Below are 25,222 nucleotides of genomic sequence, written 5' to 3' on the forward strand. Positions count from 1 at the left end.
TCTGTGAGCTGCATTCTGCATAACTTCTAGATCTTCTTGGAAGGGTTTAGGTAACCAATATATTTAAAATGTTTTGGCAGCTCCTGATCCCTGGTCCCCACTTTATTCTTCCCCATAGTATTTTCTACCATTTGACACACTGTATTTTAATGTATTTTTGTCTTTTTTGCCTCTACTATTCTTTAAGTTCTTAAGTAAACTTTTGATTCAGGGGCGCCTGGATGGCTCAGTTGGTTAAGCGTCGGACTCTTGATTTCGGCTCAGGTCATGATCTCACAGTTCATGGGATTGAGCCCTGCATCGGGCTCCATGCTAACAGCCTGCTTAGGATTCTCTCTCTCCTGCCGTCTCTGCCCCTCCCCCTCTCACGTGCAATAGCTCTCTCTCTCAAAAAAAATAAACAAAAAAACTTTTGATTCAAGTATAACATAGCTACGGAAAAGTACACAAAGCAAAGCATCCAACTCAATGAATTATCACGAAGCAAACACACCCACGTAACAACATTCAGACCATGAAACAGAGTCCTGACATCCCAGAGGCTCCTTGAGCCTCTCTACCCCCAGCCCCACCAAGGGCACCACCCTCCTAACCTCCATTTTGTCTGGTGGTTAGGTTTATAAAAACAATCATAGAGCATGCAGTCTTTTGTGTCTGGTTTCTTTTGCTCACCATTTTGTGAAATGCATTCACAAACCTAGATGATGCTGGCTGTAGCTGTAGCTTGTTCTCATACCGTATAGTATTCCATTGTGCAAATATACCATAATTTATTGTTTCCTTCCATTACTGAGAGAGATTTTGGTGGTTTCCAATTTTGGACTATTATGAACAGTGCTGCCATGAACATTTTGCACCCTGTCTTTTGATAATGTTGTGACCCCTTTCCGTTGGGTATATACCTGGAAGCAGAACTGCGAGGCTATGAGGTGCGTGGGTGGCTCAGTCGGTTGAGCGCCCGAGGTTGACTCAGGTCATGATCTTGCAGTTCGTGAGCTTGAGCCCCCCTTTGGGCTCTGTGCTGTCAGCTCAGGGCCTGAAGCCTGCTTCAGATTCTGTGTGTCCCTCTCTCTCTCTGACTCTTCCCTGCTTACGTTCTGTCTCTGTCTCTCAAAAATAAATAAATATTAAAAAAAAAAAAAAGAATGGTGGAACTGCAGGGCTAGAGAGTGTGTATATTGGTTCTGAGCTGCTTGTTTCTTGGAACTTTATCTGTAGGAAACCTTTGGGACTTTAAAGTTTCAACTCCAGAGAGGATTCCTTTGCTTCCTCCAGTTACCTGGGGCACTGCCAACTAAAGACCACTTTAAATTTTCTCCAGCCCACACAGGTGATATGAATGCAGAATACAACCTGTGTGAGGCTCCACTTAAAGTTACAAATGTTACAAATGAGAAAATGTCCTGCCCCCTCTACCTGGAGCTATGCTGGAGATAGGCCAGATTCCTCAGTGTTGACTTCTGTGTGGTGGGTTATTTCTCCTTGACTGAGGGTTTAGGTTTTGGAGTGGCAGCTTTGCATGGCAGATTAGTTTGCTAAGGGCTGCCCTAACAAAGCACCACAAACTGGGTGGCTTAGCACAACAGGAGACTTGTTCTCCATTCTGGAGGCTAGACATCCCAAATCAAGTCGTTCTTTGTTTTTTTATTTAGTTTTTTACTTTCCTTTTGAGATTTTTTTTTTAAGTTTATTTATTTATTTTGAGAGAGAGTGTGAACAGGGGAGGGGCAGAGAGAGAATCCCAAGCAGGCTCTGCACTGTCAGCATGGAGCCCGACGCAGGGCTCAAACCTACAACCCTGAGATCAAGAGTAACACGCTCTACCAACTCAGCCAGCCAAGCACCCCAGGCATCCTTCCGATGGATCTGAGGGAGAATCTGTTCCCAGCCTCTCTCCCAGCATCTGGTGGTTGCCTACAGTCTTTGGTGCTCCTTGGCATGTAGACGCACCACTCCACCTCTGCCCTCTGTCTTCACGTGGTGTTCTTCCTCCATCCCTGTGTCTTCACATGGCTGTCCTCTCTCTGTGCCCCTCTCTTCTTCTTATAGGAACATCTACATTGTGTTAAGGCTCCAGCCTACTCCAGATGACCTCATCTTGACTAATGACAGTTGCAATGACCCTATTTCCAAATAAAGTCACATTCTGAGGTAGCAGGGTTAGGACTTCAACATATCTGTATAGGGGACACAATTCAACCCATAACACATGGGGTCTCCTATTAGACTGCCCATTGTGGGCAGTGCCAGGCTTTCTCTGCTGAGCCCCCTGCCCTGGCACTTGCCAAAGAGTTCTCCAAGATTTCCAGAAACTTAGAGGGCAAAAGTCAGCTTTGTTTTTGCTTGCCTCACAGGTTTTCTGCTCTTACTTTATTTTGATTTCTGTAGACTTCTTTCCTTATATCAAGTCAGCAACACAATTCAGAAACATCTTTAAATGCATTTATCTTCCATCTAGCATTCCCCCCACCTATTTCAATAAGGAACATGGCCAGAGAACTCAGTTTGCCAAACCCATCACTGGTTTTTATCCATCTTTGCTCTCCTGACCCCACGCCTCTGCACTGGCAGGCCCTTTATGTTAGATGTCTGCCCATTCCAGCCAAACCCTGGGTCTGCCCTCTGCCTTGCAGTCCACCCAGAAGGGAGACCCTATCTCAAGTCATGCCACCTGCCTTGGCATCTCGCCTGAGGTTAAGGGCATGGGGCTTTGGAGCTAGACACCTGAATTATGATCACCTGGCCATGCCTAGATTTTCCCACATATAAAATGGGGACTTCTGAAAGGCAACATGACACCCTGAGCACAATGAATACTTGGTAAGGCCAGACATGTTCATCATAGTGCATACGTTCTCAACTGGCCACCAGCCCACCCTCTGGAGGGAGGGGTCCAATTAGGATTGTTAACAGATGGCAGGCATTCTTGAGGAATGGAGTAGCTCAGGGAAGGTCCTCTGAGGGGGCGCAGTAAAAGAGGACTTCCCACAGTCCCTCAGACACCTCCCCCGCCTCCCCACCCCCACTACATGTCTGTGTCTCAGGAAACATCTACCATTATGTGCCCTGGTACAACACCAAGCCGGTGGTGGCCGTGACCTCCTACTGGGAGGACGTCAGCTCCCGCATGAACTGCCTCAACCTCCTTCACTTCATTCGGGACCGCCTGGTGAGTGGTGCAAGAGGGTGCAGGGGTAGGGCCGGGCCATGGATGGGAGGCTTTGGAAACTAAATCACAGTCCTAGGGACCCAGTCACTCTCCTTGCTCACACATTCCGCACCAATGAAGATGGAAGTGTCCGGCACTGTGCTAGATACTGAAGACCCAAAGCTGAATAAACATAGCGCCCAGCCCCACCACCGGGGAAGTCAGACATGCAAATAGCTACTATACAGAGGAGCTAGGGCTGGAGATACAGTACCCAGAGCTGTGGGGGCACAGAGATTAGGGGTGGGGGAGGGGAGACAAAGACAGGATAATCAGAGGAAGTGTTTGAAATGGAGGTGACATTTGAGGAGAGTCTTGAAGAATGAGGAGTTTGCTGGTGGCGTGGTGGGGGTGCAGAGAAGGGAACAATGTGCAAAGCCATGTGACATGAAGTTCAGGGGTGGCAGGGACAAGGAGGTGATGTGGAAATAAGGCCAGAGAAACTGGAAGGGGTCAGATCACAAAAAGTGTTATGCATCTGTTAAGGAGGGAAGTCACTGAACAGTTTTAGGCAGGAGAGCCACCTTAGATAAGACTTTCTTGCACCTACAGAAGGGAAGCCCTGGGTCAAGACTATACCCCTTACAGTCCTGCCCTATCCTTCCACTTCCTGCCACTTATTCTATTGGGTCATGGAGAGGGTGCGTGAGGATCCCAGCCTTGCAAGGGCATGTGACAGCTTTGGATGGATATCCTCAGGTTATCCCAAAGGCCCCCAAGTCCTGACTGAAAACATCTCAGGCCAGTTGGCCCTGTAACCCCTCCCGGATGAGCCCCCATGCTCATTTCCTGTCTCCTGCTGGACAGAAAGCCAATCTGGACACCCTGAAGTCCATACGGAATCCGAGGGACCCCGCTCTGCTCCCCCAGTGGAAGAAGCTGCTGAGAGAACTGGTGGAGGATTGCAAGTAGGGGAGGAGCGCACTGCCCTGGGGCTGGGGCTGAGCCAGGTCAGGTTCACATGGGGTGGGGGTTCAGACCAGCACCCTACAGAACATCACCCAGCTCCTAACTCCTCAAGAAAGGGGCTCTGCTCAAATCTCTCTCAGGCTCAAAGTCCACAGGACATTGCTGCTTCTCCTCCCCCATTCAGGCCCTCTGGAAACTGGCCTTGGCCTCCCCACCCAGCCTTATCTGGCTGTCCCTATACACACACCTGATGCTCCTACCAACCCAGACCTCTCCCTGTCATCTTGGCAAGCAGCTTTTTCCCTGCTGCTGCTCCTGTCCACAGTGCCCTCCACAGGGCTCTGCCTGTTCTGGAAGATGCATCGTAAGGCCTCTCCCAGCCCCAGCCCCACACCCCACTTGGATCTCCACCCCTACCCCCCAGGGCTTGGTTGACCCTTGTTTCTGGGCTCTCACCCACCTCCACAAGGGGCTCCCTGAGCACAGGCCTGTGGGAGGGGGTTCTCATGAGAACCGGTGGGCCAGGCCATCACAGGACAGGACAGGATCTCAAGTCTAAGAAGGGTACCTTGGCCTAAGGCATGGCAGGAGGTAAGATGGAGAGAGGCCCAGCCCCCTCTTTCCCGGTCCTGGCCACAGGCACCCTCTGCCCTGCATGACCCATCAGCACAGAGCCACCGAGCTGGACAAGAAGAGGTGGCAGCTCCGCAGCCTCCTCCTGCAGGAACTGGCCCAAAAGGCCAAGGAAGCCAAGCCCAGGAACATGGTGGCCACTGTGGAGAACTGGCTGTACCGCCTCAATGCCATGCTCCCTGAGGTAGGCGCTGGACATGCTGCTGGGGGGGGGGGGGGGGGAGGTGGGACTTGAAGCCTGCCACAGGCCTGACACCATCCCGTCTCGGCAGCCCCAGGTGAGCCTCCCAGATGTGATGATCTGGCTGATGTCCAAGGGGCAGCGAGTGGCCTATGCACAGGTGCCTGCCCATAGCATCCTGTTCTCCCCGACAGGGGTTCTGCACTCTGGCAGGTTCTGTGGGAAGACACAGACCCTCTTCTTGCAGGTGGGGAAGCTGGGAATCCTCAGGCCACCCTGTTCCTCGGGGGAGGAAAGGGCCCAGAAACACCCCAAGAGAGAAGCCCTGAACTCTTGAGGCAGCCCCCATGAGTCTCCCTGAGGGCATGCCCACTTCGTCTCTCCTGGACCCTCTACCAGATAAAGTGGGGTTTAAAGAGTCTCCAGAGGAAGGCAGGGGACAATGACCACCATCATGTGGTTAATGCCAAGTCCACATCCCTCATAAATGTTCCTCAAATTCATGTCTTCCCTCATCCTTACACTACACTTGGTCCAATCCCTTCTCATCTCTCCCCTGAACCACGATTGGGTGCTTTCCAAAATATTTAATGTTTATATGGCTTGGGCGCCAGCCCATCATATCAAATGCAGGCCATACATAAGGCTGGCTGACCAGCACCCCTGCCCTGATGACAGCCACTACTCCCAGCCTTCTCCACCTCACCCCACCCCCACCCCCGGGAAGCAGGTGGGGAGCTCTCCCTCACTCTTGATGTCCCATTGAGGCTCCCCATTGCCTTCTGGAGAAGGCTCAACTGCCCTGGCTGGGCCCCAGCCCCTTCTCACTGCCATAACCTCCTTAGGGCTACATACTCGCAACAGTCAGGCTACTCTCGGCTTCCCCGCCCCCAAACCTGCCTGCCCTGTGCCCTTTCTACCATTGTGGAAGGGCCCTCCCATGCCCATCTGAGTCCCTCATCCTACAAGAACCACTGAGACTTGACTCCTGGCTCTACCACTCACTGGCTTGTGTGACCCCAGACCAACCCTTCACCATGTCCAGGTCTCAATCTGCTCCTCTGTTAAATAGGCCTAGTGAAAATGATGCCCCACCCCACAATGGTAGTGTGTGAGGACCAGAGCATATGTCCATGTCACCACCACCACCACTCCTCTTTGGAGCCTTCCCAGGCTCCCTAGGTGGCACTGCCCCTCTCCCCACAACCCCACCAGCCTCTCTGTTATGCATGGGGCCACAGGTATAACCATCTGCTTGCCCTCTCCCTCTGGAAGGCAGGAACCCTGCATCATTCACTTTTAGCCCCAGCACCCCACTCAGTGGAAGGCCCCTGCTCCCAGGGTTCAGGGTGAAGGAGCAGGTGTGTGTCCGTCCCTCACCCGGGCCCCTGCCCCCTGGGGAACGTGTACCCCTGTGGGGTTGACCTGCCTCCGGTTCAGTACCCAGAGGGTGAAGGACAGAAGGACACGCTCCCGGCCCACCTCCGGGTCTGCATGTGGCTCGGCAACATCACAGACAGCAAGGATCTGCAGCTGCTCCGCCAGGGCGAAGTTGTCGTGTACGCGGAGACGGTAAGCGGCACCCGGGTAGGACAGAGCAGGGAGGTCAAGCTGCAAATAGCCTAGCACCAAAGGTGGAGAAAACGGTTACCAGCGGAATCTGAGGATTATGAAATGGGCGTCATCAGGAGCGGTGGCAGAGCCTAAAGCAGTCTCAGATGCCGCCAGCTCAGGGCATGTGCATGTAATGACAACAGGGGCAGCCAAGTGGTCCCTTAGGGCCAGTCGCTCTCTCGCTGATGGAGGTTCATGAAGAGTTTCTTCCAGTTCCTTCAAGGCCTGCGAGGTGAGCGAGGCTCCACTGGCAGGGGTCTCCTCTGTCACCCACATGGCAGCCTAGGACCCCTGCAGACTCCAGCTGGGTCCTCCAGGCCAGTCTGGTGGTTCTGGGTAGGGTGGGGTGTGGAACGTTCAGAGGAGCAGGAAATGAGGCATCTTCCCAGAGAACCATAGACCCACGGGTGGGTAAGCAGCCAGCCGGTCAGAGACTGCTCTAGAATCAGAGGAGGGAAAGAAGACCCTTGCTCCCTGAGGGAGGACATGGCTCAGAAGAAGGCTCTGAGAGCAGTGGGAACGGAGTTTAAGAGTTTTCAGCTTAATTTACCAAGTTAAAAACATACTTTCATGGTGCCTAAGTAGCATGCTGTGAACAGATCTACCCTAACATACATAACCAGCCCCTACGAAGGGCTGGGCAATGCCAAGATGAGTGGGGATTTAGGAGGAGATGCAGGCAGCAGGGACTGTATGTCCAGCTAGGGGAATGTGGGGAAAAAAAGCTCAGAGGCTGCAAAGATGTGGCAAGTGGTGGAGCAGCATTGGGTTCCCCGGATCAGCAGCAACAGCACTAAGGAACCACACTGCAGGTGCCACCAGGCTCTAACACAGGCACCCACCCCACTCTACCCTTCAGTGGCCGAGCACCTTGGGGTAGAATTGACCTCTGAGCCTCAGTCTCCCTGCCTGTGAAATGGGACTGTGAGAATTACAGGGGACCGTTCATGTAAAACCCTAGACATGGGCCTGGCCCAAGGGGAGAGCTTGATGAACAGAGTCCGCCTGTGCTAAACGAGTGCTGTCGAGGGAAAGTGCTACCTGTGATAAGCTCTGGAGGTGCCTGGAGCCAAGTAGGGGAGCCAAGGAGGGGCCCAATGTCCCACTGTGAGCTGGCACTACAAGGCACTGACAGCTGCCCCTCCCCCAGTACGAGAACCAGGCCAAGTATAAAGATCAGTGGGGACAGCAGGGGCTGTACCACTGCCCCAACTTCTCGGACGTCATGGGGCACAAGGCCCTTCCCAAGGAGGATTTCAAGGCACCCCACGGATGGCACTGGAAGGGGCAGTGGACAGTGGAGCCTCAGAGGAGGTAAGGCTAGCACACAAGCCTAGAGCCTGTGTGCCCCTAGACGTGCAACCCTGGGGTGAGAGCTGTCAGCAGCAGCCCAGAGAGCTAGGCACATGGCCACTGTAGCCTGCTCCTGGGGGCCAGAGTGCCCACCACCCTGCCCTGGATGCCAAGCCCCGCTGCCCAGCCTTGCCCAGAGCAGGTGTGGGTGCCAGGTAGGGGAACACTGGGCCCGCAGATGAGGACCCCAGGGGCCTGAGAGTTAAGGGAGATGTGCTGGGAACTTGGGGTCTCCCTGTCCCCAGACTCCTCCTGGACATACACATCAACAAGAGCCAAGTGCTGGAGGAAGTATATGAGAACCAGTGTCGCGACACCACGGGGGCCTGGGTGCCAGCAACCATCCCCAACACGGACATGGTGAGCAGGGGCTGAAGCTGCTTCTGGGGATGTGGGGGGACAAGCAGTGCAACCAGGTAGGTGCCTTGGAAGCCGGGTTGTCTGAGTGGAAAGAGCACTGGACCAAGGGTTACCATCTGAGCCCTGCTCCCTACTCTGCGTGGGACCCTGGGTGCACACTGATGGGATTCTATCCCAAGATGGCAGGTAGAGGTAACTTCCATAAGACTGTAAGAAGCAGCATAGTGGGGCAGTGTTTCCTTCCTAGGCTTCTTTCAAAGGTAGCGCTTACCCAGCAGGAGAGAATCTGTGTGGGGCTAGTCTAAGCCCCATAATAGACTAATAGAAAGTCCAATAGAACTTTCTGTGATGATGGAAATGTTCTGTGTCTGCACTGTCTAGCTATTGAATTGGCCATCGAGTACTTGAAATGTGGTACTTGTGAGAGTGAGGAACAGAACTTAGGACTTTGTTTCATTTTAATTAATTTGCATTTAAGTGGCCGCAGGAGGTTGGTGGCTGCTGCATCAGACAGCACAGGTCGAACCCATGTCTCATGCACACTACCCTCCCCTCCTCAGCAGCGACAGAGACAGGGCAGGCAGCAGTGACTAGCTGAGATCGGTCACACTATTTCCCTTTCCTAGTCATTAGTATGGGTATTTTCTATTTATGGTACTGATTTTCCATAAAATCAGATAGTGACTTCCATACTTGATAGTGGCTATATAAAGTTTTCTTTTATTTATTTATTTTTTTTTAATTTTTTTTTCAATGTTTATTTATTTTTGCGACAGAGAGAGACAGAGCATGAACGGGGGAGGGGCAGAGAGAGAGGGAGACACAGAATCGGAAACAGGCTCCAGGCTCTGAGCCATCAGCCCAGAGCCCGACGCGGGGCTCGAACTGCCGGACCGCGAGATCGTGACCTGGCTGAAGTCGGACGCTTAACCGACTGCGCCACCCAGGCGCCCCTATAAAGTTTTCTTTTAAAAATATGTTTACCATTCCGGGGTGCCAGGGTGGCTCAGTCAGTTAAGCGGCTGACTTGATTTCAGCTTAGGTCATGATCTCTCAGTTTAAGGAATCGACCCCACATCAGGCTCTGAGTTGAAAGCATGGAGCCTGCTTGGGATTCTCTGTCTCCCTCTCTTTCTGCCTCTCTTCTGCTCACGCTTGCGCTCGCTCACTCTCTCTCAAAATAAACATTTAAAATAATAATAATAAATAAAAATACTTTTACTATTTGAAAAGGCAAGTCAGTAAAAGCATATTAAGTGGGTATGTGGGTGGCATCAGAAGTAGCAAGCACTATCTGCTCCAAGGAGAGCACTATGGCCACGCTAGGTGAGCAAACATGTGGGCAGAGAGAGTTGGAGGCCTCTTAGCTCAGATGCCCCTGGCCCACCCTGTCTGTCCACCCTCAGAATGGAGAGCCCGTGGAGTCCCGGGAGAATATGAAGTGTCCCCAAGGCTGGCACATTAAGGAGAACTGGGATGTGGAGCTGAACCACGCAGTGGACAATGAGGGTCAGTCCTCTGGTCACAGGCTGAGGGAAGGAGGCCCTGGAGCTGCCAGGGACTGACACTTCCCACAGCCTCACAGAAATCAAGTTCTCAGGTGGGATGGGCCTGAATTTCTGGGGGTCCCCCAGCCTCTGGAGAGTGGGGCCTCCACCCTTTCTATAGACATAGGCCCCAGTTTTGAAACAGGGCAGGTTGTAAGTGCCTCCTGAGCACTTTCTAGAAAGAGGAAATGCTCATGGAGCCTGGGTTCACCTGAGGTAGCTCCAGGGAAGGAGTGATGGGCTGGAAGTCTGAAGACCTGAGCTCAAGATGTGACTGTGCTACATGAGGGCTGTGTGGCCGTGTGTGGGTCACAAGACATCTCTGAGCCCCAGCTTCATTTGTAAGATGGGCGGTTGGGCCCAAGCCATCCTGGCGACCACCCCATCCTTTCCACACCTCAGGGCCCAAAAGACCTGGACATGAGGGAAAGCATTTCCTCTCCCTTTAGCCTGCCTTCTGGGGCCCATCTCTCAGGCCTGTCCACGCCTCCCAGCCCATGGGCACTTGGGCACCCACAGGCCATGGCCCTGCCTCTGCAGGCTGGGAGTACGGAGTGGGGATCGAGCCGTTGGGCCTGCCCCAGGTCTGGAACTCGGTGGAGAAGACCTACTACACATGCCGCCGGCGGCGCTGGGTGCGTTTGCGCTGCCGGAACCACGGGAAGCTGGGCCTGGAGCAGGAGACCCTATCCTTCCTACAGCTGGTGAGGGGGCCGCCTGGGCAGGGTCCCCCCACCCTGTGCCATGGCGGGGGTGGTGACATTCTGCTCCCCTCCCTGCAGCACCACCCCAGCGCAGCCAAGGAGGAGGGGGGCTGGGAATACGGCACCTTCGGCTCCAAGTTCCACCTGACTCCTCAGCCCCAGAGCCGGTTCCGCCGCCGCTGCTGGCACCGCAGGCTGGTCCCAAACAAGGACAAGGGCATCGCACCCATTTTCCTGCTGGAGGGATCGTTGGTAAAGCCTCAGTGGGCTAGGTGACTCCTGGCAACGCTATATCCCAGAGCCAGGGCCCGGGCTGGGTGTGGCAGACAGCTGGAGATGCCCCAGGTTGGGGCATTGATGGCTTGGGGCGGGGGTGGGGGGAGTGTGGGCCCCAGATCCACACCCTCAGTCTATAAGGGGAGAAGGGGAACCTGGGCCTGCACTAGAGGAGACAAGAAAAGCACCCAAGAGCTTCAGGGAGAATGTCTTGGGCACAGGTTATGGATATGCAAGAGCAGGCTAAGAAGGAAGAGAACAGGATGCTGTCACAGGGTCTGAACAAATCATTCATGAGCTTCTGGAAGACTGCCCCACAGGACACCCACCCACTTGACCTACCCTTCATCTACTGCGTCTTCAACAGTGAGCATTTGACAATGCCCAAAGTCTGCTTGGGTGGCTCCAGAGGCCTTGCATCAGTGGTCAGGGAGTGAGGAGGGGCCAAGGTGGGGATCCTGGGGGCAGGTGATGGACGTGGCTCCTCTCTTACCCAGAGCCCCACTACTACCAGCTTTTCTGCTACATCTACCAGGCCTGGAACCGAATGTCCAACCAGATCCAGACATTCCAGGGTAGGCAACAGGCACCCACCCCTTTCTTCCCCAAGTCCTCAGGACGCCATGATGTGGCCACCCAGCAGCATAAAGAATTTGACAGGGAAGGGGGTGACAAACATGCAGACCCCTCTCCCCAGCAGGTCAGGGCCCTGGCTTGGGGGAGAGATATAAAAACAAGGAGTATAAGGTGGGGCTGTTCTTGAGATGTGTCCCCAGTACTGGGGATTCAAGAAGGGGGAGAAAGAGTGACACACCTGGGGACCACACGTCCCTGTGTCAGAAGATGGGGGGGTGTGGGGAAGAGGTGAGGCGATTTCCAGCCATGTGCATGAGGAGCCTGTCCTTGGTCCTGTGAGGAGGACCCAGTGAAGCTTTCAGGAGAGATGTGTGCTCCTGCCCCGTCCTTTTGGTAACGCTGTTTGTAAGGAACCAAGCTGCTGGATGAGGGGCAGAGCCAGGGCAGGGAGTGTCTGCCGGGAGCTGTGTCCATTGGGCATCGGCGCCCACATTGAGAGGGCCACATGATGTCCCCTTATGCCACAGCCACTCACTGATGCTGTGGAAGGGCAGCCACGTGCAGCTGGTCCCCAGAACTCCTCCAGAGGAGCCACGGGACCTTCCATCTCCGTGCCACTCAGACCTCAACCAGGTGGTGTCAAATAGATGTGTGTGGAACCAAATGGTCCTTGGCCTCTGGTTACATAGCCATTTGCTCTGTACTTGCACTGAGGTGGCCTTCTGGGCAGCTGGCAGTGGCTGTGATTGCCCAGCCTAGGCCTCCCTGGTGTCTGGTCCAGTGGTAGCAGCTGCCAGAGACGAGCACCTGGCTTGACAAGCTCAATGGCAGGACCCCCTCCTCTCCTTCTATCCCCCAGGGCCCTTCATTCGGTTGGTCTTCTTGAACCATAGCCAGTGCACCCAAACCCTGAGGGGCTCTGCAGCCCCCACATGGGCCCAGACGCTCATTTTCCAGCACCTCCTTCTGTATGAGAACCCCCAGGACACCGAAACAAGCCCACCACTCGTGGTGTTGGAACTGTGGCAGCAGGACTCTCAGGTAAGGTGGGCTGGAGTGGGCAGAGTTGCTGAGTTTTTCTTTTAGAGGAGAATATACAGAAAGGCCTCCCATGGGGCATGATTCACAGAGAGCAGTATGTCAACATAAATGTTGGCCCTGATCCTAGAGTTGTCAGAATCCCAGGGGAGGAGAGCCAGAACCCTGCCAGCTTGGCCTCAGTGTTTGGTGAACTTCCCTTTCCCTGCAGGGAAAGGAGAGCTTGTGGGGCCGGAGCATGTGGTCTCCAGTGGTCTGGCTGGATGCCCAAAAACGGATCCTGCCCCCGCTGAGGTGGCACCCCCTTGTAAAATTGCTAGGGGAGGAAGAGGGTGAGATCCTGGCATCCTGTGAGCTGATCCTCGAGACTGAGGTACTGAGAAGGAGGGCCTGGCTGGGGGTGGGGGGCACCTTGCTCACTCCCACCCCACCCCACCTCCCTGCCCCCAGTTACCACAACCTGTGGTCCCCAACTCCACCCCCCAGGAAAGGCCTGGGGCCTGAGGAGCTAGAACACCGGGCTTGGTGATGCCAGCCGGTGACGTCTCCCTAACTCCCTGCCTGCTGCTGCCCATGGGGCTCTGGAGCCTCCTCACTTGAGCCCTGCTAGGGACTTGATTTGGGGGTGGGAAGGACAAGCCCACTAGGGCCTCATGCTCCCTGCTCTCTCACCTCACCCCTTCAGAGTCTCAAAGAGAGGCCGCCCATCTTAAGTGTTCCCTGGAAGAATGGGATCTACACACTCCCCAAGAGCATCCAGCCCACACTAAAGAAAATGGCTATCGAGGTGATAATGGTGTGGGGCAGTGGGGAGGGCAAGCACCCCCCACAGCAGTCGAGTGCCATGGAGGTCTCTCTGCTCAATCTCCTTGGGCCCTCCTGACTACCTGATCCAAAGCGTGGACCCCAAAAAGACACTCTCTGAGAGATGGAGGGAGACAGGGGAGGAATGAAGGGCAGAACCTCTGATAGAATAGGTTAAATTATTTTAATGACATCCTCTGTGGCAGGTCATAGACAAAGGGCTTTGGCATTCCTTACCACATCCAAGCCCCTCGATGGCCCTCTACAGTAGGGACCACTTTTCAGACAAAACTGAGGCTCTGAGAGAGCGGAGAGCCCATGCACAGTGACACAGGGTTAAGTGGCAGAGCCAGAATCTGGGCCTGGCCCTGCCTGACTCCAAATGACAGTAGCCTGGAGGTCCCCACGTCGGAACCTTTGTGCCCAGCCACAAATCTGGTCAGGTCCTCCTGACCCTGGAGACCCCCCCCCCCCCCCCGCCAAGATCAGGCAACCCCACTCTGGTCCCCTGAAGAGGCCTTCATGAGTAACAGCATGGATGTTTTCTGGGGTGCCCAGTGTCTGTCACTTGAGAACACTGAATGACCATGGAATTCTATGGGATCTGAGTCACCAGTGAGCTAGATAGCAAAAGGGACACCTGAGAAATCTGGACCCCCCCCCTGCTACTCTGGGCCTTCAAGGCAGCCAGCCTTAGGGACTCACTCCTGAGCAGTGACTGGAGGCCAGACAAAGCAGCAGGGGAGGAAGGACAATACCTAAGGGGCCCTGGAGGTCAGTGAAGGATATCACAGTAGCCAGAGGGCACTCCTTCACGGAGGCCTTGAGGACAAGCACTGATCCCCCACAGAAAGGGAGACTGGGTAACCTTTAGACTCTGACTTTGTCCAGCTCATTCCCGGGCCCTGGATACTCCCTGATGCATCATCACTCCCAGGACAGTCCCCTCTCTCTGGCCAGGACCCCAGTACAGAGGCCCTGTCTGTCCTTTGCCCTGCCCCTCCTTCTCTGTTCTGGCAGATCCTGATCTGGGGCCTTCGGAACATGAAGCAGGTGCGCTCCCCCCAGCTCCTGGTAGAATGCTGGGAAGAGTCCCTGCAGACACAGCCCATCAAGGACTTCCAGACCAACCCCAACTTCACCCAGTCAGTCCTCTTCCTCACAGTGGTAAGGCAACCTCGGGCAAAGCAGGGGCTGGGGCAGCGCTCTCCCCTGGGAGGCCTCATGCCTGGGCCTCTCCTTGGGGCTGCAGTTCATGCCTATGGAGGAGGTCTACGCGCCACCCCTCACATTGAAGGTGGTGGACAGTCAGGACTTCGGCCAGCAGACTGTGGTGGGTCAGGCCAACATCAACTCCCTACAGCCCTACTTCTGCGACCCCTGGGCTGAGGACTACGTGCCTCCACAGCTTCCAAGTATGGCCCTTTCCCCCTGCCCTTCCCAGCCTCACTCCTAAGCTGGCACTGGGAGTGGGGCAGCCATGGCAGCCCTGCGGGGCTGGTGTCCCTCCTCCTCACCCTTCTTGCTGCTCCTGAGATTCATGATTGCTCTTTCTCCTCAGTGCTGTCTATGAACAAGTACCAGAAGGTGAGTAAAGGGCTCAAGGTCCCACCTTCTTCTACACCATTTACAGGGAGCAGCCCTTGTCCCCGAGGAGAAGCGGAGATTAAACAGAGTTCTGAGACATGTGCTCTCAGTGTACACGAGAACTCTAAAGCTGTGATTCCCAATGTGGACAGCATGTTAGAACAGTCCGAGAGTTTAAAGAAATGCTGTAGCCAGGCCACAGGATAGCTAGCGGGAAGGACCCAAGTATCAGCATTTTTTTCAAGCCCCACCCCTCTCCAGTGATTTCAATGTTTTCAAGGTTCAGAACTATCCCTTGAGAGCTGCACTTATCAAACCTGAATGCACAGGCATCTTGGGGACATCTGGAGCAAAAGCAGGTTCTGACTTAGTAGGCCTGGGGTGAAGCTTCAGGTTCTGCATTTCTGGGCCCTCCCAGAGTTCCATCTGAAGCTGTGGGCATTGAGGATAAGAACTAAGCTTACCCTCCTTCTGGTCCCCAAACCCATGTCTGACGATCTTGGAATTGAAAGGACTCCATGAGGAGCAAGGGAGCCAGGGAAGGGAGCCCTGCCCTCCACTCCCTTTCTCCTCAGAAGTCAGGGATGGTGAGCGGGCCAGGCAGGGGACACCATACCTCACCCACTCTTCTGCTCTCACTTTTCAGGTCCTAGATTACCTCTATGAAAAGTTCTGGTTCGAGTCCAGCAAAGCTGAGGTGACGTAGGCTCAGACTCAGGGAACAAAGGAACGACTCTGGGCAGCTCAGGGAGGCAGGGGGCAGCATGACCCTGGGCAGAGGAAGGCCACTGTGCCTTCTCCCTGAAGGCCAGAATGACCTTCCCTGCCAGGACGAATATGAGCATGAAGTGGACTGGTGGAACAAGCTGTTCTGGGCCACAGGAGATGCCAAGTCCTTGCAGTACAAGCACAAAGACTACCACACCCTGAAGGTTTGGAGGCCTCTAGCGGGGAGACTGCTGAGACTCGGAATAAAATCTGCTGGCAGAGACCAGCAAACCTCACCCTGATTCCTCTAGGAACTACCAGCGGGGATGGGGGCAGGCAGGAGAGGGGGTAGTTTCCTTCTTGTCTCCCTAAGACTCCAGGCCAAACCTCCACCAGCCATGCCTTTTTGGGAACCAGGACTGCCCCACCTGCAGCAGGAGGTGCTGACTCTGGGGCCACCGACCAGGCAGATGCTTTGAAGCCAGACCTAGGAACTGGTGGTCCCTCAGCCCCCTGATGGCAGGAATGGTCCCCCTCTGGCTGAGCCCGCTCTCCCCACCAGCCTGGGTCCCATGCACCCTCCTGCAGGTGTATGACTGCGAGCTGGAGGCTGTGCCCGCCTTCGAAGGCCTGCAGGACTTCTGCCAGACCTTTAAACTCTACCAGGAAGAGCCCAAGTTGGACAGCCCTGTGGTAGGGGAGTTCAAGGTGCATGTCCACCCCAGCTGAGCTGCCCCTGTCTCCTGTGCCCCTTCTGTCACCAGAAGACTCTAATAAAAGCCCTGGCTCTCTATGCTCTGTGAGAGGATAGGGCAGGGAGGGCTTGAAAAACAGTTGAGGGAGCAGGGGAGCAGAAGGTGACCTATGCTGGGATTTAGAGTGACCTCCCTTTACATAGGATGGGCAGGGGCCTCCTCACACCAGCTCTGGCCTACGTTGAGCTCCCAAAACCTATAAGTCTTAGAGAACAAGTTCCAACCTGAAGGGATGGACAGGCATGGAATGGCGGTCCGCATCAGCAGAAACTGGAAACTCACCTCATGACTAGAGTTCTTTGCCCAACACTCTTCCTAAACACAGTTGTCCCTGTGGAGTCCCTGCCCGCACCTGCCCTCTCCTGTCCTTGCGGCCTTCCATCCCTGCCATCCTCAACACAGCCTGCTCTCGCTTGAGCTTAGACCAGGGGCACCTCATGGAGGGCTTAACAGAGCCGGGCCCGCACTGCCAACACCTTCCCTCCCCAACACACACACAGGGCCTTTTCCGCATCTACCCCTTTCCTGAGGATCCAGAAGCCCCCAAGCCCCCTCGCCAGTTCACAGTTTGGCGTGAGAAAGAGGACTTCCCTCAGGAGTGCTTGGTGCGAGTGTACATAGTCCGAGCAATCAACCTGCAGCCCCAAGATGCCAACGGCCTGGTAATGAGCAGCCCCAAACCCATGGTGTTCATGGTCCCCGGGCCCACCCAGCCCAGGTGCCTCCCACAGGGTCGTGGAGCTCCCTCAGGCTGCAGATACCCAGACCACCACCTCACCACAGGCTCCATCTGGTACGAGGGGCTCACTTCTGCCCCACCCCCACCCTCCCTGACCAACCTGGGCTGACTTTCCATTTCCTGTCACATTTCCCTCCCTATGACTGAACCCCAGTGTGACCCTTATGTGATCCTGAAACTGGGACAGACAAAGATTGGCAACCGGCACAAGTACCAGCCCAACACTGTGGATCCCATCTTTGGCATGTGAGCTGCCCCAACTCACCCAATCCCACACTTCTCCAGGAGTAAGCTCCAGAAGGCGAACAACTCTTGCATTTCTTTCTAACCTCTGAGTTCCTAGCACGGGGTCTCACAGTGCTCAACAGATGGAAAGGTGGTCAGTTCTACCCTCCTTCTCAAACACTTTGCCTGGGAAAGGAGTTCAGGGTCCCACAACCCAGGCCTACCAAAAGTTGTTTCTAGCCATAGCTAGGGGATAGTTATTGGCAGGTGACAGCCACCCCAGGCTCTGCTCTCCATATTCACCATGACCAAACAAGGGGCTGAGATGCTAGACAGGGAGGCCTGTAGATAACATGGTGCGCAGTCTGCAGTGTCCAACACCCTCACCCCTAGGATGTTTGAACTCAGCTGTACCATCCCCCTGGAGAAAGACCTGGAGATCCAGCTATATGACTTTGACCTGTTTTCACCTGATGATAAGATTGGAACCACAGTCATTGACCTTGAAAACCGACTCTTGTCTGGCTTTGGAGCCCGTTGTGGGCTCTCCAAATCCTACTGCCAGTAAGTACACCTGAGGCTGGGCAAGAGAATAGGGGAGGGGTGGAGGAGGGAGCCCCCAGTTCCCTTTGCAGAGGTTGCATCCCAGGCTGGGGAACCAGGGCCCGAACCTGGCTCCATCCATGCCCCCACCACTGCTCATCCTGCAGTTCAAAGCAGAATGTTCTCCAGGACCCAAACCTCCCCACTTGTTCCTCTCCCTTAACCTCACAGGTCAGGGCCCTTTAGGTGGCGGGATCAAATGCACCCAAGCTTCCTCTTGGAACGCCATGCCAAACAGAAAGGGCTGCCTCCGCCTCTGTTCAATCCTGAGGAGGACTCTGTTTTTTACAATGGGAAACAATTCAGACTGCAAAGCTTTGGTGAGAAGTACAGCACGCTGCTGGAAGGCACAGAGACAGGCCTCTGAAACGAAAGGGCACCTGCCCCATTTTGCCCTTTCCTCTTGTGGAGGGAAACCATGGCCACTGTCCAGGCTGGGGTAGGGAAGGGGGCACACCTGCCTGGGAGACAGGAAAGCTAACAACCTCGTGATCCCCTCCCCTTCCACCTCCTTCCATCTAGAGCCCAAGCCCCCTACTGTTCGTTATTTGGGACCTAAGAAAGAACGCCTTGCACTGTACCTCCTGCACACCCAGGGGCTGGTCCCTGAGCATGTGGAGACCCGCACACTATACAGCGACAGCCAGCCAGGCATCGACCAGGTATGATGCTCGAGGGGCTGGATCGGGAGACCAGGGAGCCCATCCATCCAGGACATAGCCATGACGAGAGGGGAAGGGGAGGCCAAGCATTCACAGATGCATGCGCACAAAAGATAAGCATGTTCTGTTAGAAGTGAGAAGTTCCAATGATGTCACTCAGAATGGAGAAATTCGGAGCAGGAAAAGTCGTCTACAAGAAACCTAGGCCGTACATCAGTTGGTAGAAGCGGTAAGGCGCAACCTTACCAGCCTACGCTGCTTTAGTCTCTCCTGAGGGAGGGTGGGGAGGTAGCACCTGGGGTCAGATGTGCAGACATTACAACCCTGGCTTACCTGTTAATTGCAGGCTGTGTTTTCTCCATGGCAAGGAACCCCAAACAGAAGGAATAAAAATCCCCATGGGCACCCTAATTATCATCCACCCTCTACCCTCCAGCCACCAGAACAGCTCATCTCATTCTCCAAATTTCTCAAGCTGATACCACATTCCAGACACAAAGTTCTCTGCTGAGCACTTTTTATAAACCATTCTCATTAAACCTGTTTTCTTAAATGGGGTCAACTTCAAAAGAATAAAATGAGGTCAGTTTGAAAGAATATATTTGTCTATACCTTCCAGTGTTAGTAGTTCTACTCTTTTAGTTTTTTCTCTTCCTTTTTCTCACCATTTTCATCCCTCCCTTCTTAAGACAGACCTCTATGTTTGGTGGACAGCTTCATACCCTTACAATATGCTTACACAACATAAAGCAACCTGGACACTTGGACTGACCATCTAGTTTGCTCTTTCTTGGGGCCGCTAAGGTGGTTAATAAATGAAGCCCCAACCCCACTGTGGTGCTCTGTCCAGAGAGGCTGAGGAGCGCGGCCTGCTCAACAGCATTAACCCCCAGTCACAAGTGATAACCCGCTGTGGCCATCAGCCTTGAAGCCATCATACACTACCAGCCTTACTCTGTACCATTCTTCCAGCCAAAATGAGAAAAGGGAATCTGGCGGGGAGTTGCCAGACTTCCTGTCTGAAGTCCATTCCATCTCCTTACCCCACCCTCCTATGGTGGGGACACAGCCTCCACAGACCCCAGAACCTGGGACAGGGCTCCCAGGTCACAGCATGCTCAGAACAGAGGCTGGCAACCCCCAGCCAGCGAATCCATCTCTACTCTAGGGAAAGGTGCAAATGTGGGTGGACATCTTTCCCAAGAAGCTTGGGCCTCCTGGCCCCCCAGTCAACATCAAGCCCAGAAAGCCTAAGAGGTAAGTGACCTACCTCATCCCCGTCACTGTACTTCCCAGGGCACGGAACATGGGTGTGCTCACACACTAAGGAACAGCAAATTCCTTCCTTCTCTTGGGAGTCCTGGGAGCTTCCTTCCCCTGCATCCTCCCAAATGTGGCGTGCCTGGTGTGGGCATGGAGGGCAGCCTCCCAGGCCTGTCTTCCTGCACCAAGTTGGGGAGCTATTCCTCAGCAAAGCCTCAGACTACAGTGGCTGCAGGTATGAGCTGCGCTGCATCATTTGGAAAACTGCCCAAATGGACCTGGGGAAAAGTCTATCTGGCGAGATAAGCGACATCTATGTCAAAGGGTGAGAAAGATGGCAGGGCTCCAGCAGTGTTCCCTCAGAGTTCCCTAGTTGTATCATCCCTATGCCTCCCACCCCCAATTCTGGGGCCACATCTCTCCACTCCCACCCGTGCCTGGTGTCTGTTGAGCAGTGCTTCCCACAAGGGGAAGGGGAGGGGGACAATACATGTGAACCCCAGGTGAAATGACTTTCGCCCCAGGTGGCTATTCGGGCTAGAGAAGGACATGCAGAAGACAGATATCCACTACTACTCCCTCACTGGGAAGAGCGACTTCAACTGGCGGTTCATCTTCACCATGGACTACCTGGCAGCTGAGCATATGTGTGTCCAGAGCCAGAAGGTAACAGAACTGGGAGTGGGGGTGGGGGCTGTGCTCCCTCTCCCGCTTCCTCAGAGAACTATAAGCTGAACACTTGGAATGTGGCCTCAGGCAGAAACTTCTCTGAGAGTCTATCACTGCTGGGTAGTGGGCTACTAAAGGAGCCAAGGGCAATCTCAAGGGAGACAGGCCAGGAATACGCTCTTCTGTCACCCTCCAGGACTACATATGGAGCCTGGACCCCACAGTGATGAAGTTCCCAGCCCGGCTCATCATCCAGATCTGGGACAACGACATCTTCTCCGCTGATGACTTCCTAGGTGAGATCTGGAATAGGGTCCATGACCACAGGACAGGGAGCTCCTTCTTGCTGACAGCATTTCTCTGGGCTCAGGGGTCCTGGAGCTGGATTTATCTGACATGCCTCTACCAGCCCGGCACGCCAATATGTGCTCCATCAGGATGATGGATACAGATTCCAAGTGGCCTTACTTCCTCCAGTATAAGCACGTCTCCCTCTTCAAGAAGAAGACTGTAACGGGCTGGTGGCCTTGCCAGGTCCTCGATGGTGGCAAATGGCGCTTGTCGGTAGGAGCTGGGGAAGGTGTCTATTGCATAGGACTACTATGCCACGTAACTTGGCTCTAACAGACTTCTGGGGACCTTTGCTAAATCCCTTTTCCTTTCTATGGGAAGGGGTCTTACACTATTCTCGCACCTGTTGTAATGAACTCAGCCTCCCACCACCTATGGTGTTTCTAGGGTAAAGTGAAGATGACGCTGGAGATTCTGTCAGAGAAGGAAGCCCTAATCAAGCCAGCAGGGCGAGGCCACTCAGAACCCAACCAGTACCCTACACTTCATCCTCCCCTGTAAGGGTCCTGTGGGACAAAGGCACAAAATCTTTCTTCCTCATTCACAAAGCTGAGCTGCTAGGCCCGGCAATTTGAATAGAGTGGTGAACATCGGGCCTATAAGTGGAGAGAGGTTAATTACTTCCTAGCATCCCGGCTCAGGGCTCAGCTACAATCAGGAGAGAACAGCCTTAGTGAAGGGGAAATGGGGGGCTGGGGACACACAAGTAAGCAGAAGTTGTTTTAAAAAAGAAAGCTCTTGGGTCCAGATTACTTGACCTGAAGGTTCTCTCTGCCTTCCATCCTCTGACATCTCCTCTGCTTATGGACAGACGACCCAACACCTCGTTCTTGTTTCGGATACCTGTTACAACCTTGTGTCACGTTTTCTGGAAACGCTACCACTTTAAAATCATAGCCGCTGCAATCATATTTATTATAGCACTTCTGTTGTTCAACTTTATCTATTCAGCCCCGGTGAGTGACAATCCTGGGGACAGGGACAAAGGCACTAGTTGCTCTTGGGATGACTCTGAAGAGACAGCCTCAGGTCACTACCTCAGGCTAACAGTTGCCTTTTCTCTCTAGCATTACTTGGCCATGAACTGGATCAAACCTGGACTTCGGCTGACTGCTCCCCTTAAAATATATAGCAATGTCATCAATCCACCAAACACCCGCATTGCCAACCCTTCTGTCCTCACGGGCCAGCATCTGAACCTAAATCCTGCAGCAGACCATGAGCTGAAATTCCTCCAGGGACCTATGAATCACCCGCAAGACATTTTTCCAGAACTTCCAGCCCTGCAAGACTAATTGGCCCAGGTCTGCTTGGCTTTTCTCCTGCCCAAGCCTTACCCTTGGGCTTCCTACCAATCTCTCATTTCTATCTTCTAGGACATATGCAAGGGGCTAAGGATATTCTGGCCATTCTGTTCAGAAACCACTTCCAACAAGGACAGAGTTGTCATTTTCCCACTGAAGTAAACAAGTTTTGTCACAGAGAGTCACCTTATAATTTTGGGGGTTGAAGACAACACGAAAAGCAAGACTCACAAGGACAGGGAACAGTGTCCTTTTTATACACCACCTCTAGTCTTCAGGGTCTCCTCCTCTCCAAGAGGCTCTGAAGTCAGAGGGCAACCAAGAGAAAGGGGGACTGTGAGGAGAGAAATGGCTCACGTGGGGTAAGCAGCTTGCCAAAATCACTGTTCCCACCCCTACGGTACATGCACAAAAGAGCCATGCCACAGACCAGGCATCTCCCTCCTCTAGGGCACACCTAGGATTATGGAGCCCAGAACAGTATTTGGTCCCATTCACAATGAGAAATATTTATTTCTAAGAACAAAAAGCAAGAGCTAGGGCATGACCTGCCATGCTAGGTTAGACAGTTTCCTTGCATCACACATATCTCAAAGGCTGGCCCTACGCTGGGTGGGGACTGCATTTCATGTCTTCCCCATCATGTTTAAAAACCCTCAAGGAGCCCATGAGTGGGGAAACATAAAAAACTCATCTCACACACACACCCTCCCCCATGATGAGACCCCTTCCTCCCACACCACTGCCTGGGCTATCTCAAGAGCTCACCTAGGTCCTCCCACCACAGGGGTCTAGCCAATCTCCCCCTGAGCTCAAAAAAGACAAAAGAGCCATTTGCTTTGTCAGTTCTAAGTGGTCCTAAGGCCAAGCTCCAGGTCACAGTTTGTGCTCTGGCACCCAATCCTGGAGCTGCTCTGCTCTTGTGGGGAAGGTCTTAGGAGGACCCCATTTTACTCCCACCTATAGGAGAGCACTGTGGCCTGTGATGCTCACTTGCGCACATGGGAGGGACAGAAAAAAAGCCCAACACGACAGAAACTTATATGCAGCCAAGGTGCCCTCCTTTCCTTCCGGACTGAGCTGAGGGTTTTCCCAACCCAAAAGAAGGCAGGACAAAGGTTGACAGGCTTGGGGCTCAGAAGAAGGCCTAGACCTTCCCCCAAACCTACCCCTCAAAGGAAGGACACTGTTTGATTTCCATCAGTCATTTTAAGAATTTCCCTTAGGCTACAGAAGTACATGGCTAGGAGGGCTCAGAGCTCCAGGCCCTCCAGGGAGACTGGCCTATTGGCCAATTTAACCACAGGGCAGACAGGTGAGCAGCACTTGACCCCTTGTCAGATAAGGCAGTGGAACAAGGATTGACCCACAGTGGATGACACTCAGCCTCTGTCACTTAATGACAATGAACCCTTCCAGGCACAGATGACCAGGGTCTATTGCTCCCAGATTTGCAACAGGAGTTCAGCAACAGTTTCTTATCCATTAAGAAAAAGAAGCCAAGTTTCCTCTTTGGGGAGTATCCAAGCCGAGGCTATAAAAAGAAAGCTTCCTTACATTTTGAACACTCAAAGTGGGATTCCAAAAATCATGATAAACACAAAACATGCAGGCTCCAGAGTCCAGAAACATCTCCACATGGCAAATGTTGCTTTTGGTGTCAAAACATGGAGCTGGGCAGTTTCACAGTTACTCCTATTACATCCATGAAGTCTTCCAAGTTTCTCTTGACTTGCACACCAAGTGTGTCAAACCTGACTGAGGGCCTAAAGAAACCAACTGGGAAAGTCACAAACCAAGAGAGCCAAGTTTCACGCTAAAGAACAATCACTAGAGCAGTGAGCCAAAGCAAAAAGCCCTTTCCCCATGGCCACCTAATGAGGGTCAGCAAAACCTAAGTTTGTTCTGCAGCCCCAGGCTCCAAAAGACAGGCATCCAGATGTCTCTTCCAGCTCAGGCTGCATTTGGAGAGAACGATGAATGGAGGGAGAAGGCAACGCAGGGAAGAAGTTTCCATCCAGATTTCTAACGAAAGTTCCTCAAGTGGACAGAGGCTTGGATGAAAAGCAATGAATGGAAGCCTGAAGGTCTGGGGAGTTATCAGTGTTGTACTCTTTGCAGATTTAAAAATGAAGTACAAGGGTCCTCTGAGTCCAACAACAAGGCAGCCTGAGCTATGAAATTCTTTTCTGTGATTTTAGTACCATAACCGCATAAATTCTCTCTATCCTCTTAGCTCCCAAGTGGAAGGACTGCAGGGAAAGGCACGTCACAGCAGCACTGCCCTGGGGTAGGTGGGCTTCCTGAACCAGAGTCAGATGTCCCCGTGGATTACCATGGTAATGCAGTGTCCCTGCATTCAAAGTTCCAGTGACAGAACAGAGTCCCTGACCAGCTGTTGGAGACTAGAGAAGGCCTGCCAGGCTATATGCTCAGGCCAGTGCCTGCTCCTCCCACACCTCATAGTGACAGCCACAGGGGCGGCAGTAGCAGGACGGCTCAGTAGAAACGCTTTCGGCTCTGTTCCTGCCATTTGTTGTAGAGTATGATACCAATGACAATGGCAAATACGGAAAACACCAGCGAGAAGAAGACGATGAGGAAGAGGGCCAGGCCACTCAGGGGCGGCAATGGGGCGGTCACTGAGGAAGCAAGAGAGAAGCAAGTCAGAATCAGGGAGCCCACCCAGCTGGGAAGATACAGAGTCTCCAGCTTGACACCCATTTCTGGGAGCCAGAAATGATAGACTCTCCCTTTCAGGATGCCTCAATTTAAAAACTGAGCAGCCCTGGGGCGCCTGGGTGGCTTGGTCGACTGAGCGTCTGACTTCAGCTCAGGTTATGATCTCGTAGTCCGTGGGTTCGAGCCCCATGTCTGGCTCTGTGCTGACAGCTCAGAACCTGGAGCTTGCTTTGGATTCTGTGTCTCCCTCTCTGTCTGCCCCTCCCCCACTTGTGCTCTGTCTCTCTCTCGCTCTCTCTCTCTCTCTCTCTCTCTCTCTCTCTCAAAAATAAAAATAAACATAAAAAACAACAAACTGAGCAACCCTGCTCATCTGTAACACAGAGACAAGTGGAATGGAAGGAGCGCCTGCTCCATGTTGTTTAGTGGAAGAGCACAGAAAGGAGACGGCCCCACAAGCTGCAGGTGCAA

The 25,222-nt window shown here is 53.5% G+C and overlaps 2 protein-coding genes across 21 annotated transcripts in view; one reads left to right on the forward strand and one right to left on the reverse strand.

Annotated features, from left to right (window-relative positions):
• FER1L5 (fer-1 like family member 5) overlaps nucleotides 1-22,246 on the forward strand; it is a 53,515-nt gene extending 31,269 nt beyond the window's left edge. For 5 of the 13 annotated variants that reach the window (XM_086701224.1, XM_086701231.1, XM_086701232.1 and 2 more), the window contains 34 exons: nucleotides 3,045-3,169; nucleotides 4,016-4,116; nucleotides 4,757-4,934; nucleotides 5,023-5,178; nucleotides 6,372-6,503; nucleotides 7,696-7,859; nucleotides 8,144-8,258; nucleotides 9,665-9,767; nucleotides 10,346-10,509; nucleotides 10,588-10,761; nucleotides 11,007-11,151; nucleotides 11,283-11,360; nucleotides 12,221-12,402; nucleotides 12,611-12,772; nucleotides 13,085-13,186; nucleotides 14,224-14,370; nucleotides 14,456-14,618; nucleotides 14,765-14,790; nucleotides 15,437-15,487; nucleotides 15,621-15,722; nucleotides 16,087-16,206; nucleotides 16,754-16,915; nucleotides 17,147-17,238; nucleotides 17,611-17,781; nucleotides 17,992-18,140; nucleotides 18,343-18,482; nucleotides 19,651-19,739; nucleotides 19,981-20,070; nucleotides 20,270-20,411; nucleotides 20,611-20,710; nucleotides 20,785-20,978; nucleotides 21,153-21,262; nucleotides 21,577-21,721; nucleotides 21,833-22,246. In XM_086701224.1, coding sequence (XP_086557350.1) covers nucleotides 3,045-3,169; nucleotides 4,016-4,116; nucleotides 4,757-4,934; nucleotides 5,023-5,178; nucleotides 6,372-6,503; nucleotides 7,696-7,859; nucleotides 8,144-8,258; nucleotides 9,665-9,767; nucleotides 10,346-10,509; nucleotides 10,588-10,761; nucleotides 11,007-11,151; nucleotides 11,283-11,360; nucleotides 12,221-12,402; nucleotides 12,611-12,772; nucleotides 13,085-13,186; nucleotides 14,224-14,370; nucleotides 14,456-14,618; nucleotides 14,765-14,790; nucleotides 15,437-15,487; nucleotides 15,621-15,722; nucleotides 16,087-16,206; nucleotides 16,754-16,915; nucleotides 17,147-17,238; nucleotides 17,611-17,781; nucleotides 17,992-18,140; nucleotides 18,343-18,482; nucleotides 19,651-19,739; nucleotides 19,981-20,070; nucleotides 20,270-20,411; nucleotides 20,611-20,710; nucleotides 20,785-20,978; nucleotides 21,153-21,262; nucleotides 21,577-21,721; nucleotides 21,833-22,060 — 4,502 coding nt within the window. In that variant the 3' untranslated portion in view covers nucleotides 22,061-22,246. Of the gene's footprint in view, nucleotides 1-3,044; nucleotides 3,170-4,015; nucleotides 4,117-4,756; nucleotides 4,935-5,022; nucleotides 5,179-6,371; nucleotides 6,504-7,695; nucleotides 7,860-8,143; nucleotides 8,259-9,664; nucleotides 9,768-10,345; nucleotides 10,510-10,587; nucleotides 10,762-11,006; nucleotides 11,152-11,282; nucleotides 11,361-12,220; nucleotides 12,403-12,610; nucleotides 12,773-13,084; nucleotides 13,187-14,223; nucleotides 14,371-14,455; nucleotides 14,619-14,764; nucleotides 14,791-15,436; nucleotides 15,488-15,620; nucleotides 15,723-16,086; nucleotides 16,207-16,753; nucleotides 16,916-17,146; nucleotides 17,239-17,610; nucleotides 17,782-17,991; nucleotides 18,141-18,342; nucleotides 18,712-18,828; nucleotides 18,994-19,650; nucleotides 19,740-19,980; nucleotides 20,071-20,269; nucleotides 20,412-20,610; nucleotides 20,711-20,784; nucleotides 20,979-21,152; nucleotides 21,263-21,576; nucleotides 21,722-21,832 lie in introns of those variants that run through there. The other 8 variants (XR_015249263.1, XM_086701225.1, XM_086701228.1 and 5 more) reach the window with 8 other exon arrangements.
• Nucleotides 1-25,222, reverse strand: part of LMAN2L (lectin, mannose binding 2 like) — an 84,147-nt gene that overhangs the window by 14,652 nt on the left and 44,273 nt on the right. For 7 of the 8 annotated variants that reach the window (XM_086701258.1, XM_086701260.1, XM_025932003.2 and 4 more), the window contains one exon: nucleotides 13,369-24,711. The exons of the other annotated variant lie outside the window; for it this stretch is intronic. In XM_086701258.1, the coding sequence (XP_086557384.1) occupies nucleotides 24,569-24,711 (143 nt within the window). In that variant the 3' untranslated portion in view covers nucleotides 13,369-24,568. Of the gene's footprint in view, nucleotides 1-13,368; nucleotides 24,712-25,222 lie in introns of those variants that run through there. 8 annotated transcript variants of the gene reach the window in all.

This window comes from Puma concolor, chromosome A3, assembly GCF_028749965.1.
Source record: "Puma concolor isolate L17-30 chromosome A3, mPumCon1.1.hap2, whole genome shotgun sequence".
Classification (NCBI taxonomy): domain Eukaryota; kingdom Metazoa; phylum Chordata; class Mammalia; order Carnivora; family Felidae; genus Puma; species Puma concolor.